Source organism: Zonotrichia albicollis, chromosome 1 (genome assembly GCF_047830755.1).
Source record: "Zonotrichia albicollis isolate bZonAlb1 chromosome 1, bZonAlb1.hap1, whole genome shotgun sequence".
NCBI lineage: Eukaryota > Metazoa > Chordata > Aves > Passeriformes > Passerellidae > Zonotrichia > Zonotrichia albicollis.
Window position 1 is genome coordinate 55,760,717 of NC_133819.1, and position 16,184 is coordinate 55,776,900.

At 37.7% G+C, this 16,184-nt stretch overlaps 1 protein-coding gene across 5 annotated transcripts in view; it reads left to right on the forward strand.

The window, feature by feature from the left end:
• The window catches only part of PDE1C (phosphodiesterase 1C), a 259,982-nt gene that overhangs the window by 82,098 nt on the left and 161,700 nt on the right, over positions 1-16,184 (forward strand). For 2 of the 5 annotated variants that reach the window (XM_074541818.1, XM_074541812.1), the window contains exon 2: positions 15,262-15,288. The exons of the other annotated variants lie outside the window; for them this stretch is intronic. In XM_074541818.1, the coding sequence (XP_074397919.1) occupies positions 15,262-15,288 (27 nt within the window). The remainder of the gene's footprint in view (positions 1-15,261; positions 15,289-16,184) is intronic. 5 annotated transcript variants of the gene reach the window in all.

Below are 16,184 nucleotides of genomic sequence, written 5' to 3' on the forward strand. Positions count from 1 at the left end.
GTAATAGTAATTAAAATTGATGGTGTTTGTAGCTGTATTTATTTATAAAACTGATACATTTTGCAACAGTCCTGTTACTTTGTTCCACACACTGACTTTCTTTTGAATCTTAAGTCAATATATCATTCCTGTAGATAATGAAAGATGTAAAAGTTTGTGTTTACAATAGTAAAATGTTGCCCAAGCAATAATACACACTTTGGTTTTTTCCATAATTATAAAAGAGCTTTTATTCTTCTGAGGATAGTACAAATGAAATACATTCATTCCAAGCAAATGCATTATTCCCAAAAGTAATAAAAACACCACAATCTGTTATAGACGAAGGAGTCTCCCTTTGTAATACTAATTTCAGTGCTTTTTAAGTATCCTTGCTATAAAGCTTGCAGTCCTGCAAGAAATGAAAAAAGTTATGTTTACAAAGATGAATTTAAACCTTAAGTCAAGGTGAAATTAAGAGTCTGTATCTGGAATTCTTTTAAAAAACTTTCTTGGTGGGATAGGAGTCCATACAGAAAGATGCAAAACCTGATGGAAGAAATCACTGAAAAATCCTCTGTGTGTGTTTTAAAAGCTGTGAGGAGAGGTGCTCTCCCAATCTGACAGCTTTTGGTGGATTCAAACACTGTATTAAATCCAACTCAGACCTTAAAAGGAGTTTTATTTAATGTGTTTCTGTTTCTTCCTGCAATTCACACAAAATTTTCCAGTTTCAGTCCTTTTGTCTTGTTTCCTCAAAAATCACTTCAGCCCCTTCAAAATCCTAGAAAAGGTCTGACCCTGATCCTGACTGGTAGGTGAGGAAAGCTTAAGGTTCATATTAGGGCTGACCCAGTAAATACTACAGAAACAGTGAAACCTCTACTGTGCAAATTGTTCTCAAAATACTGAGAATTTGGATAAAGCAGAGCTGGTCTAGAAGGGCATGTTTCATAAGGATTCATAAGGCTGTTTCTGATCTCCTGAGCTGGGCTGTACTAGAAAGCATTGATATCAATGAGTTTTCAGTTCCTGGTCTTTGGTGTGGTGGGGGTTGTTTTTTTTTTTTGATTTTTGTTTGGTTGGTTGGTTGGTTGGTTGGTTTTTGTTTGTTTGTTTTTTGTTGGTTTTGTTTCATTTGTTTATTTTTTAAATTTGTTTTTTCTTTGTTTTCTTTGTATTCTTTGATAAATCTAGGTTTTCTAAGTAATTCGTAGCTTAAGAAAAGTTTAGCCCCATGATGGTGCAAAAATTTCCTCTGACAGTTTTCCACCCAGAATTGTGCTTGAATCTGAATTGTGGATAAGCAATAATCCTTTCTGCTGCAGACCTTAACCTTTTCCAAAATTTGTTTGGAACTGCCTTGGATATGTGAAAAGCAGATTAAATTTGAAATTGATTATAAATAGAAAGAAACCAGAACCAAAATTTGCAATAGATCAAGAATGCAACTCAAACTCTGGTAAAACTCATTGTAATTAACTCAACCAATATACTTCAGTGAGCTCAGGATTCCTCAAAACAATTGATAAGGTGGATATTGGGGACTTTTGAATTTTCCTGGCCAAGAAGGTAGGTGCAGAGTTCTTGGTGAGAAATGGATCTATATGGTTGTCACAGAGAGGTTTGAAAGGCTTTGTCTCTGCCAAGAATTCCAATTCATGTCATAACAGTCTGGCATGCCTTCTTTGGGAGGACTTCTATGCCTGTCACTCCATTATGTGGGATGCAGGACTTCACACAGGCTTAGGTAAGCAGCAGGAAAAGATTGTCATGATCTTTCTTGCCAAGAGAGATGTACAAGACAGTTTAGCTTTTAAGATGCATATAGAAATGTTTGACAACAATGTATGTGCAAACATCCTGAATGGCTATTTGTGTTGTTTGGGTCATATGCTGTGTCATCACTTTAGGAGTGATTTCTTACACTAATAGAGATAGATACTGTTCACGCACAAAACTCCTAGCCAAGACATAAAGTTTCACAACATCCATTTGTAGCCATGAATCCTGGCTTGGCACAAAGCTCATTTCAGCACCAAGATTGCCACAAGTTGGATGTAAGATCTGTGAAATTTTTAACAACTAAATCTATACAGTGTTCTTGAACTATGGCTCTGGCAGGAAGGGCCAAGGATCAGAAGCAGAGCATCCTTGCAAGGCTGAGCAGTACAAATGGTTGCTGTAAAGGATGCTCAGATCACACTTCCTCCCACGCCTCTTGTGGAGCTGCTGGTTTTCAGGGATTCAGTAGTAAAAAGCAGTTACTAGTGTCTGTTAAGTAATGAGTCTGAATACACAATTTAAATATGGTTCTCTACATATATTGATGCAGCAGGGACAGCTATAGCCAGATGGAAGAACTCTCCTTTTTCAGACTTGCTTGAAAAGTAAAAAGTGAGGAACCTGTGGGAATTGAGACTGGGAAGGGAGAATTTGGAGGTCATCTACAAAAGAGCATACTGATGCATAAAAAGGTTGGAGAGGACAACCAGATAAAGCATTTTAAAAATAGAAATAAGAAAAAATGATGGTGGGAAAAAAGATAATCCTTTGAGTTCTTTGGATTCCCACATGTAAACACCTGTTAGATTTATATCCTTCCAGATTGAAATAGTTCACAGCACAACATATATGCAAGTCATTTAGGAGTTTGAGTTCTGCCAAAAATCACAGGGACAAGGACTGCTTTCAAAATGTGCTCATTACCCATCTGTAATATTTTTTGCATCTCTCAGATTTTAGTGCAGACTTTGAAGGAAAGTCTGGTTTCTGCAAGAACCCCACTGGTTGCAACTGCTGCCCAAAATACAGCTTCTGCATTACCTTCTAAGCATGTCCTTGTTCAGAGGAATGAGGATGTCTTCTCTAGGAGGCCATTGCTTTGTTTCGTTTGAGGAAGAAAGAGCTTATTTGGTACTTGGCCACATTTTTGTTGTACTATCTGTCATAATTCTTCCTCCCATGTGTTTCCATTAATGCTGTCTGGGCAGTTATTTTTCCTTTCTCTCATTACACTAGTTTGATATGTGCAGAGAGCCTACAGATTTGGATGCAGTTTGACTGGATGGGTAGGGGTAATTCATAATGTAAAGGGGGTGTCTTCAAAGTGCTTTTCTGAGAAAGACTTTTGCATAAATGCTGAGTGATGTCTAAAAGACTTATTTCTAATTAGCTGTACTGCAGTGAATATCTTGCAAATGGAGAAGAATGAAATTCCTGAGTTATGTAAATTTGCTTAATAACTTGAAGTGAATTATTATAATGGTGCACCTAGCCTCACATTCTGTGAAATTTCAAATTTCAGTTTGAATAACATATTTGCCTTATGAAGGCATACCTGCTCCTCTTCTGAGCCAGAGGCAGGGAACTTGACTCTTCCTTACAGGAAGCAAACTTTTAAGAGCTAGATTTGCTGTCTCAAGCATGGTACCTGGTATGCAGAAAGGACAGGACTTACTTATTTAAATACATCTTTATAGCTGAGGCTTCTGAAGACATATCCCACTGCTTCCCCCATAGTTTCTGTGCCATCTAGATACTTGTGAGACAGCTGGTATCAGGATGGAATTAGGGCCTAAAGAAATAAAGATCTTGCACAGCCTCCTTCATTCTCTGTGTACATGCTCAGCACCTGTCCCATCTACTCATCTGCCCATCCCAGTTCTCTCTCCCAAAATTTCCTCCTGTATGGCAAGATGTTCTCATGTTGGGACAGAGGACAGTGTTTTTGAGCTTGCAAATGGCAGTACTGCCACCTCTCTTCACTTTCCTCACTTTCTTCCCTTTACCCTCATGTCTAATTTAGTGGAGCCAGCTCTGTGTCATCACATCTGTGCCATTTATGCCTAGGGAAGGGAGAAACAAAAGATGGGCAACATTCTTTACTCTCTGCAGAAAATAATTTTGTAGTGATATGGAAATGGTGTGAAAAGAGCAGCAGGCATCCTGCAAAAGATGATGAACCCTGCTACAACCATCAATTCTGGAGATAGGAGCTTCTGTGAAACCACTTCTCTGCAAACACACTTTTGCAGCTATCCTAGAAACCCATCATCATTCACCTTACTTTCCTCTGTAAAGTCTCTGCTCCTGAAGATGTGCTGAGCTCTAAGAAGCCTAGAAAAAGAGCATTAGCTCTCCATGAGAAGTTTAAAAGTTGCATTTTCCTAAGAGTGACATTTAATATCTGGCCTGCTAGTGAAGAAGCATTATCAGGACAGCAGCAATCCTGAGCTGCTACACAAAGTAGTGTTGCTAAAACACTTGAAGAATTTCCAAAGTCTACCATGGTGCTGAAGGAGGGGAAAGTTTGGACATGGTGATGGGGAAGTGAACCTTCTTTTTGAAAGGGAGTACTGCCTCTTGGTGTAGAAACTTTTTCTCCTAGTGTTTAGACTTGTTCAACAGTAATCTAAGTGTTTTAGATTGTAACCCAGAGTCAGGAAAGGATCTGGCACAAACGCATGAGATTTAAAATTCTGCGTCACACCAGCTGTCTGTTAACAGACAGAAGGGGTAGGTTATGTTTGGGGGGAGGAAGATTGGAGGGGGAAGCAGTAACAAGCAACATTTAGATCTAAAAATAGCAACAAATAGATTTACTCAAGCTTAGGGCTAGATGCAAATTTGTTTAGTGACTTTACGCAAACAGCTTGTCTGGCCTGATTGCATTCCAGTCCATGTTTCCTATCTTCATATTTCACCCAGAGTATGAAGAATGATTCCCCCCTCCCCATTTTCATGCATGCTATAACATCACAGTGCCATCCTGCTCAAGAAAAGCTGGACAGCTGGCAGCTGGCTCCTACAGAATCTGAATATGTTAGATTTACATGGTAGCGATTATTAAAACACATGCTTGTTTCTTTCAGGGTATAACAGCTTTTTGCCACTGGGAGAGTGGAATGCCTGCTACACAATATTATGTACTTCATAATACATCATGGCACATCAATATTACAAAAATATGTGCTCTGCAAAGTTCTGCTTTGTCTTATTCCCAGTACAGTTCTTGTTGATTCATTTTCATTACTTTCTTCTTAGTGAAATGAACAGCTAAATATAGCTAAAGGATGCCCAGTAAAGACTGTGTATTTCCTTTTCCTGAGATATTTTACTAGCAAGGAAGGGGCATCCTGCTCGTTTCCATCCCAATCAATTGTTGCCATGTAAACACACTGTGAAGCACTTTTATGCTCCAAACAGCAGCTGGAGGTATTCCCCGTTGGCTCCTCTGATTTCATTGTGCGCTAAGTGCCACATTGTCTTCCAGTGGGAGAGCCTACAGAATAAGCATGTTGAAGTACCAACAAACTTGTACTTTGCAGGCCATCACCTTTACTAATTTCAAAGCTAAAAGTTCCTTAAGTAATTTGTAATGGCCAGCTAGATAGTAGAACTCAAGCTAAATATGTGTCTATTTTTCCAATACTAAATATGTGAAGGCCATATACTATAATGGTTTGACTTTTTTTTTTTCTTTTAAAGGATGAATACTGAGAACTGCTCTACATCCTTTTTATACCATAGGACTTTATTTCCCTGAAATATACTTTCCTGTAACTGGATTTTTATGAGCCTGCACTTCTTTAGAGAATGTGATTTGCAAGAATTACAAGAGAATTTATTAGTTGTGTGCTGTGAAAAAGCAGAATGAGCAGTAGATCACATTTTTTCAAAGGCTTAGATTTTCAGAAGCAGACTAATTTTCTCTTTTACTTCATATTTTTCTTCAACTGAATCCACACCAAATACAATAGCAGGAGCTTTTAGTTGTTGTGGTTGGTTTTCTTTGGTTATGGTTTTGGTTGTTTTGTTTCATCTTTTGCAATGATGGAAAACTGAGTAAATACAGAGAAAGAACCTCAAAATGTCAGTGGTTGTACTGGCCACGTACAAAATCTACATGAATGAAATAATATTTTTAGTTTTTAAGACAAAGTTTGATGGCTTCTTTTGTAGTTGAGAAGCCAAAAGACCAGTCAGGTCTATTTTCCAATACAAGGCCATTTCACTAGTGAATTTGAATTTACCCTTCTGATTTGGTGGTACTGAAAACTATGGTGATATAGCTGAAGCACTAAGTTGTCCCTGCAGTGTTTCATCTGCTCCTTGCAGATCCTTGTACCTCAGACTTGTGAAAAATGCCAATCACTTGTTTTTAAAATTTTAAAAATGTTAAAAATATAAAAATTTAAAATTTTAATAGTAATAAAATGGTTATAAAAATAGTGATATAATTAGATTAATAAAAGTTTGGACAATTAGGATTTAGGACAATACAAGACAATAAAAACACAGAGTTACGGACAGTCTGGGTAGCTCTTTCTGGGCAAAATAAGCCCCAGAAAGGACACACATTAACAGAGGATTAACCCTTAAAAGAAATGGCCTGTTGCATATTCATACATCTTATACGTGATGCATAAATTCCATTCAAACACAGGATTCTGTATGGTCAGTGTCAACTTTTTTCTCTGAATCCTAATGGCATCTTCAGGGCTGAGCGAAGTGGGAAGAAGGTAGTTTCTTCTGATAAGAGGGCAATAAATTATTTTTCTCTGAAAGACTTAGGTGTCCTGTGGCTGCTATCTCAGTGGGAGGCCTCTCTTTAAAAAAAGTATCTTACATAGCATAGCTTCTATTTAACATTATGTTATGACCTTAAGCTATATTTAGCACACTACTTAAGAAAATTAATACAGCATAACTTTCTAACACAACACATATAATATTCATTTTAATATTTGCGTAAAGCCAATAATAAAATATGCATTTTTCACAGACTGTCTTGCTCAAAACCATCCTAAACATACAGTATTCAATACAGATCAATTAAGTAAACCTTTCCTATGTTTCTTTTTCTTCTCTTTCTGTATACATACTGTGCCATGGAAAAATACATTGAAGTTAGCTTTCTTCTTCTGATAGCTGGTGTTATTTATCAAAGTTTGAGCAAGCCATGATTGTCCTTTATTGAAATGAAGCTAAACCAATTATGTCAATCATTTTTATGTCAGTGGAAAATAAGGTACCTTTAACTAATACAGCTGTCACACTACTGCTGCAATAAAAGTATTATAATTGTATATAGTCCTGTCCAAGTTTAGTAGGGGGTTGATTTTACACTCACCTTGGGAGATAAGATCAAGACATGGGTCAAGTTTGTAGGGCCAAATAGTTCAAGTCAGTTGTATTTTTATTATCTGCAGGAACAGATCTCAAAAGCAACTCCCTTCTTACAAGTCTCCTTCCCCCTTCTGCTTTCCCCTCTCCATTCTTGAATCCTGGTTTGCTAGGGAGCTGGTGCCCAGCACTCAGTGGGAAAAATGAAGTACAATTAAAGATCATCAGATAATAACATCATTAAAGTCAGTCTACTCAGATAGTATCCATAACACCCATTTGTAATACCTCTAGGATCTGTTCACTCTTTACTAAATGGTAGAGAAGAGATTTCAGCTCTCTTGGGCTTGTACTACAGAAGAAATTCCTGACTGACTGTGATCACAGAGGTTATTTTGTAAGAATTTAAACTCATTGTCTTTCCAGCTATGATTAACATCTACTCATTACACATATTAGACATGAAATGAGCGAGTAGGAAACTGGTTTCTAAGAGCCCTACAGTGGCAAAAGGTCACAGCTAAGCAGAGACAGAACTAGAGACATCAAGTGATCATATGTACTAATGATTGTAATCATTTTTGTAGACGAAGCTATGCGTTTCTTTTTTGTTGTTCTTTAGAAAACTTGGTAATTAGACTGCTAAAATCCAATGGTGAGCCAGATGAACTAACGTTTATTAAAACAGTACTTTCCTTGGACAAAATCAGACTATATTTTCTGGCTTTGAATTACTTACATACATTATTTATTAACTGTGACCTGTTGAGTTGCTTGCCTGTCTTGTTTCCATTTCTATTGAAATAATTCTACCAGTTTCAAGCTGTGAGTGCTTCTTTTCTTTCTGTACCTTCACCATGCATACCCATACTTTGGAGCGCACAGGCTTTTCTAATCTACTTCAAATGAGACAAGTGACTGCCTCATCCTCACATGATTTCAGAATGTCCCCATATAGTTCAGGGCCCAATTTAAAATGATTTCCCTTGTTTTTAAAAAATTCCACATAAACCCTCCACCAAATTGTGAGTACCAGCTGAAATTTTGCCTTCTTTCTTCACCCTTCTTTCTTCTTACTGTTTCTTCTCCTCTGCTGTTAATAGTCTCTGAGATTGTATTGTTTTTAACCTAGCATATTCTAGCATATTCTGATAAACAGCCCATGTGGCAGATTTTTTTTTTTTTTTTTTTTTTTTTTTGTTATTGACTGGAGTGTGAGTAAATCAAGAAAGGGCATAATTCTGTTTAAACTAAAGAATTGAAAACCTGTCAGGAACTGATGGCATTGTACCGTCAGTAAAGTCTGGTCATCTCAACATATTTCTGAACTCTGGTCAGGGCTCCCATGGGATCCTGTGCTTTGCCTGATGCTGCAGTGTGTGTTGTGAGATTGGGGTTTTATGAGCTGATTTATACTTGGTTATTAAAATAGGCTTTGTTAATGTAACATAAATGCATCTCTAATCCTGTGGTGATGATGATTATTTGGTAATGCACTGCATGATTGAGAATATTGAGCTGATGGGAGAGAAGATTTTCAACTTATTTTAAGTAATCCTGTCAATCAACTTGATCTCAGCCTCCTTTGGAGTGATGTAGAGGGACAATGCCTACCCCGTACTGCTATGCCACTGAGATACACGAGATGGCACCTGAGCTTGCGAGCTGGGAAATGATCTTAAATCCTTCTGTCTTGACATGGTCACCAAGGGAAAATCGTGGGAATTCTGGACCCATTAGCCAGAAGGGCCTGGGGGCAAGAGCAGTAAACATGAATTGTGGTTGGCTCTTATAGAAAAAAGTAGTGGAAGGAGACCATTCAGAAAAAACATATATTCACCAATGGGTAAAAAAGGACCAGAAAAAAATCTTCCAGATGTGACTTGTAGACAGACATTTTTCTCTTTTGCCAAATTTCATTGTTTTTATTACTGTAGGTTTGCTAAACTACAAAGTAGGATTTTAGTAATGTTATCTTAATATCAATTTTAATATCAAGAAACCCACCTCTGGCAGGAAAGAAAGGAAAAGGACCTGAGGGAATGTGTCTGTTATGATATAGATATTTCACTCCAGTAAGGTGTCTTTTTTCTTTCCAAATAAGTTGGTCATAGGAGCCCTGCAGGGAATGATTATTAACCCTAGCTTGTGTGAGCTATGGATGTTGTGGGATTCCACTATTAAAGGACATTATTGTGTGCTTTTGTTAACAGATTATTAAGCTTCCCCCTCATATCTTACAGATGCTAATTATAAAGCTTTTTAAATATAGGAGGAAAAATATCTCTTTCTCCTTGAGACTATGAACAACTAATTTTAGCTTGCCAGAGTTTGTGGCAACTATTTTCCTAAACAATTGAGGTTCCTCTGAAGAAGTAGCTTTTACAAAACGATCCTCTTGAGACAGTAAGGACAATCCCTTTTCTCTTATCACGCTTTACAATGTCAGTCACAACACTCAGGGTATGGCACACAAGCTCTGATGAGGCTTGCTGCATCTGCTGAAGGAGTTAATGTACTGATAGTTTTTCTTCTCTGCAGAGTGGGCCCTAAGGAGTGTATTTCAGATGTGGAAGTACAAAATCTGGCATCTCTGCGAAGGTCACCACTGTTGGCAGTTTAAGGCAAAAGGTTGAACTGAGGCAACTGATGCCCAGAAGTGTCCTCATCTCTGCCAGCTGGGCTGTGGGGTTGCAGACCTGTGGCAGGGCACTGCATACAAGGCAGCTGCTGGCAATAACTTTTTAAACAGTGTAGCAGATTTATTTTTCGCCAATCTATTGTTGCCCTCTTTTTCACTAAGAAACACAGATCCAGCCTGAAAACACATGCTATGCTAGATCTAGGCTTGTGCACTCTCAGCTGGTGGTACAGAGAGCACAGGCCACTGAGTTTTAGGGACTTCAGAAGATCCAACTGCTTTGACCAACTGTGTGTACCCTCTGAACTCATTGCAATGGCCAAGCAATACTGCCATCCTGAGCTGGGTTTTGGTGTTTTCCCCCAGCTGCCATGGGTCTGGACAGCGAGGTCCTGTTCAGCACAACCTGTCTGGGCCCGCAGGCAACTCCCAGCTGCAGGCAATCTTAGCAAGCAGTTGAGCTCTTAAGTGATCTCAGCTCTTAGGTGATTTCTAGTTCTTTAGCGATTTCAGCTCTTTGCTTGCTAACTGCTGTAGCAGCATACGCAGCGAGAGAGAGGAGAAGCTCTGTATGAATTTCCACAGAGGTGTCCTTTATTGGCCACTTCTGCAAAGGCGGATCAGTGACAGCTCCTTCTGCTGAGCTGGGCAGAGGAGGGCATATATATAAGGTTTAGGAATTTTGGAAATTGTCCAATGGTAAGGGTCGAGACAAATATGACCTATAGTTTTACAGAGAAATAAGAAGGGGTCTGAGGGCAGAAGAGGGGCTTTTGCTCCAGTCATCATGACTAGGCATTTCCTATCTTAGGCTGCTGACCACCATGGAGGCCTTGCAGGCCCTGTGCCTGCTACGAAGCAAAACAAAACATATTAGATGAAGCCACTGTGAGTGTTGTGAGCTTCAGCCTTAAAATTGAGCCATTCCACTGTCTCAGCAGCCTAAGGAGATGCTTCTGATACTTCCCACCCTGAGCTGGGAAGTATCAACCTATTGAAAAGTGTCATCTGCATTCAAATACGTGTACCTTAGGCCATCAATCATGCATCCACCAGCTGGTGGCCTAAGTCTGATCACTGCAGTGAAGATAGAAGCCTGCAGAGCCTTTTTCCAAGGCCCCTAATCTCTAGCAGAGTGTGAGCAGAGTGTGAGATTAACTTTCAAATTTTAGTATTTATTTTCAAGGATGAAACTAGGCAAAGATCCTTCTATTACTTCTGCAGCACCCACAGGTTTATCCATATTCTGAAAAGGTGCCATTAATACCTAACCCTGTGGAATGAATGTGGAATAGCACCATATTAACCAAACCACTATTTTGAGTAAAAAAAACATTAAATGTTTAGATAATTTTTCAGAGGCTGTGTAGGACTGAAATAGCAATTCATATAGCTAGTTGATATTATGAATTGTATGGTTATGGTGCAAAACCAGGTCGGCTGACAGTTGCTTAATTCCCCCTACCGCTATGTCCTCACTTCTCTCTATAGGTATTCAGTTGACTCATTCAACTGTCTCAGAAGACTAAGGTCTGTGAACATCACTACTAAATGCAGGCACAGATTTTGTGTATTTATATTATATTCTCTTCATTTCCAAGTTCCTAGATGCAGAGGAAGGGCAGGAGAATTTTTGCAAAAATTTGAATGTAGTGTTACTTCGGCTCAAGTCATGAATTGTTGTGTGAAACCCTATAGACTAAAACCAGATTCCTGATGAGATAATAAATTAATGGAAAAGTTCCTGAAGGGAAAATACAGAGAAAAGCAAATTGGCTGATGCTGCACTGGAATTAAGTAGCAAAGTCAGAAGCATAACCATGAGAACAGACATCCTTGGAAAAATTGATGGGCATCAAAGCACAAAGACAAATTTTTTATATCTATTTATTTCAATGGGAATTGTGTGGCCATACATCATAGCAATCTACATCTTATTGAAGATTAAATACCTTCAAAAATCTGTCCTAATTTTATTTTGGGCCAGTATGCTATTTTTATTTCTCTGGCTACAAGAAGGATTCATCCTCAGAAGAGAAGACACTGAAGTAGTTGACTCAGTATTTTTGTTAACTTTATGGTTTCTGAGTTTAAAAATTTCATTTTTCCTACCACTCCAATTATAAAATATCTATCTTTAAGTGTCTTACTCCTTTTTTTTTTCCCATTAGGCTCTAGCAGCCTTCTGGTTGGACTAGGACTGACTCACTTCATACTATACTCATGCAAGTGTAACTGTATTAAGTTCAGTGAAGTTATTTTTAGTTTACACTGGTTGTATAGGGCCTATTTAGTGTGAGTCACTTGATAATTCTCTTCAGCATGAAAAAAAACCCTACTTTGTTCTAATTATTTTTTTTTAGTGAAAGCTAAATATAAACCTCTGAATAAAACATTTCACAGCCAGTAACAGGAATTGAATGGATGTGGCAGTCAGAGCATGACGGATGCAGTGAGAAAAGAAACTGAACTTACACAGATTTGGTAATATCAATAAGCCTCTTTTCAGGCATGAGCCCAGGATGGCTCACAGATGTGGGAAGCTGTAGCATTACCCTCCTTTAAATCTGTTTTATTATTTCTCTCCTGGGAAAGTGTTTCTTCAAAAAATGAGAAGTCCCTTGCACTTGACTGAAAGTGTGCCTGTTTCCAGGTTTATTCTAGAGAATCTGCTAAAAACAATTTCATGGATAGTTGTCTCTTCATAGATGCACCTTGGGGACATAAATCAAGATATCTTGTCCCAAGATATACTATATTTTTAAATAAACAAACAAACAAAACCCCTCATAACAAAACAACCTCAAAAAACAAAACAAAAAAAAAAAACCCTGGAAACCCAACCAAATCTAAATCCCGTCCCCTCCAGTTTCCTCTTGTTAATGCACACATGATTGCTGATTCAAGCCAGTCTCTGATGCTGGCTGTGGTATTAAAGAAGTATTTTCTAATTCCTTTGTTTCCAGTGATCTCATTTAATAGAAGGCATGTCTAAGTGGTGTTTGTAACCATAAGGGAGATAGATGTTGACGCTGTGTTTCCAAAAACAAACTGAAAACTAGATTTACAAAAAGTTACATGTTACCAACAACATTTTTTTCATAAAGTGGTGAGTAGCACTGTTAGACCTTGTTTTTTGAGGTGCTGGAAGTTCAAGCATACAGATTTTTTTTCCCTGGATATCAGAATTTGCTAATGGTGTTCCTTTTAAAGCATGTGCATGCAGTAGTGATATTGAATATATAAACAAGTGTTCCTCTAGTTATATTCTCTTCAAGTGTAAATTGCAAATTCAGTCAGTGATTGGAAAAGCAGTCACTAACTTGGTGCATGTAAATTTTAACTGATTAGACTGCAGGTGTGAAAGCAACAACAACAACAATAAAAAACTGTGTATAAGTTTTTAAAAATTTCTATTACTTAGGCAAATTCTTTTTTTTTTCCTAGTACTGTCATCTGTAATAGTACAGCTTTCTAATGTATTAAAAGTATTCTCGAATGAAAGGAACATTAAAGGTGTAACTGATCAGAAAAGTCATGCTATTAATCAAATGTAAAGAACACCCTAAGACTGGAGTTAATGAATTTTATCTTTGCTCAAATGTCTGAAAGAGAAACACATTATATAACATTATATGAAAGTCACTAACCAATGAAATTTAAATTAGTTCAGACAGTGTTGGAATGAACCATAAGAGCCTCTCAGGGGAAAAAATTAACTTGCAAATAATTTAATTTTAAAGCTTAAACAAATTTATGTTTCTTGAGAATAAAAGTCTTCTGATTAGTGTGCATTAGATTGGCCAATCAGATGGCCTATTTTTCAGCAGGTTTTTTGCCAGAAAACATAATGAAATTCTTTATTTGTCAGAATATAGAGTTCCTAATATAAATTCATCAAAACAAAAGTTCCACTTTTCATCCTTCTGAAATGAAAATGAAGAATTCTCATAGAATAGGATTTGTCCAATTGCATTTCTGCTTTTATGTGTCAACATTCTTAATGTCAGTAAGCTATAAACTTGTTGCTGCTATGAATATTTTCTCTTTTACTCCTTTGCATAATTTCAATTTTAAATAAGTAATTCTTCACACAGTAAATTGTAAATAAAATATTTTTTAAAGTAGCTATTTAGTATTTTTATGATTCCAACATGGTCAGAGTATAGAAGTGGGTATAACCACAAGTAAAATTTGTAAAGACATTTGTTGGATGAAACATTTTACAGTCAGGAGATATTAATCATGGCTCTTGTTAAGTAGAAAATAGCACTAAATTCCATTTTGCCATGTTTCTTATTTGTAAAGAAAGTTACTCTTTGTTTGGGTTTCTTAGGCCCATCCTAGTTACAATTTTCCATCTACAGTAGTATCAGAAATGAAAGTAAACTTGATGCTAATAGCCATACATCTATTTTAAAAATATTTATTTGTTAAACAACATTGAAAATGTTGGCAGTGTTTGTTAGTGTATTGTTAAATCACAGTCCACATTGAAAATTGTTTCATTCACTACTTGTGAAGTTTAACTATCATTAATTTTACTTTAGAACATAAAAGCAGAGCTGAGTTCAAGTAAATTAATGCCATATTTTGCCAGCCTCTGTGCAAAGCCTTTGGAAACAGGTGCAGAAACAGCAGCTCACAGACAACATACAGTGCTGATACATCCCTGCAGGTAATTGTATAGCCACATAGACAGCTATACAGAAAGGCATGTATTCCCTTTTTTTGTACTGCCTTACTTGTGTACTGTGCATTGGCAGCCTGTATCATTGCCTGCTGTTGAAGACAAAATCCACCATGCTAAGAGGTGGCTAAGTAGGAGGTGAGAGGTTTACAGCCTTTGCTGCAATTGATGTGGTGTGAGTATTGGGGTGGAGAAGAGGTCCTATATGCTTATCTGCTCTTGCCATTCCTAGTCCTGGGTTAAGGTCTGTAAGTTCTCAAGATAGGTGCAACAAAGTGAAGCTCAGTGGTGTGGTATCTGGAATTTGTTGGAGTACAGAACTTGCTAGGATCTAGACTTTCTTTTTAGAGAGAGACTGCTCTAAAACCACTGGAGTTTTCCACTGAGTGACCACAGACAATATGGTTGGTAATATGGAGTAATTTCATTACTCCCTGTTAATGGGAACGTCACAGAACTTATCTTACTTATCTGTTGGATGAGAGATGTAAATATTACAGCTAGTAAACACAAGTACATTTCTGACACTTGGACCTCCTGCTGAGTCATTTAGAATAATAAATATTTTTTCCTAGTTGCAACAACCCTTTCTCACAAGAAAGAGTAGTATGTGCATACAAGCAAACACAATTTTTTTTCTCCTAAATTTAGTGGCAACCACCACTGAAGTTAGTAGAAGGGAATGGCTACATCAGGTTTGGGACAGTCTTATGGCAGAAGTGACTTCACTGAATTGCTCCTGATTTCTAACCCTCTCCTTTTTCCTCCTTTCCTTTCCTCCTTTCCTTTCGCATCTCAGTTGTATTTTGTTCTTTTCCTGCAGGAGAAAATATAAGAAAACATCACAGAGGTAAGAGTAAATCGCAGAGGACTGGAAGGCATTTGTGAGTCATTTCTCTCTTTGGTAGGGGGTTTGAAAAAGGATTTTCCTCTTACCAGGTTGGTGGTTTTTTTCTTTTTTTTTCTTGGGGAAATGCCATTCTACTTATTGTTTCCCACTTTAAGGACCATCTTGTGCTGCTGCTGCTCCCAATCTCCTTTGCTGCTAATGGTAGTCCTTCCCTCTGATGTTAGTGGTAGTTCTCTGAGTACGGACAGAAATATTTGTCTTTGAAGGTGAAATCCTAACAGTGCACCGTTTCTTCTGCAAGATCTGCTGACTCTACCTTGTGTTGTTTGCTTATTTTGTAATAACAAAATGAATTGCAGGCTTGTAGAGTTACTAATAATCTGTGCCCTGCAGTAGACTGAAGGAAAATGTGAATCCTGTTGATTAAGAGTCCATATTACAGCCTCTATATGTAGTTATCTTACTCCTTCCTTGTATGAGGCAGGCTCAATGGGTGTCTTTGACAGATAAATTTTCTTGTTTTGGAACCCCTGAGCATGCTGTTAAGCCAATGTGATGCCACAGTTGGCTGAGGCATCATAGGCACCATTCTTGTTTGCTGTAACCCTTTGGTGAAGATTACCACTCTAATGCAGCAATGACAGGACAGGCTATATGCATGCTTGTGTGTCACAGCCACAAGAAACTGAAGTGAGGTGGCTTGAGTCTTGGACAAGGTGGGTTTAAGCTATGAGAGTTTAGTAAAAAATACTGATTTGGAGACTTCTATGGTGATCTGTGCGAGAGGGCATTAGATAATGTGAGACACAAGAACAGGGAGAAGGTAAATATGCTCCCAGATTATTTTTCTAAAAATGAGTCTGACACTGTAGGTCTGCTTTTGCAGGTCTACTTTT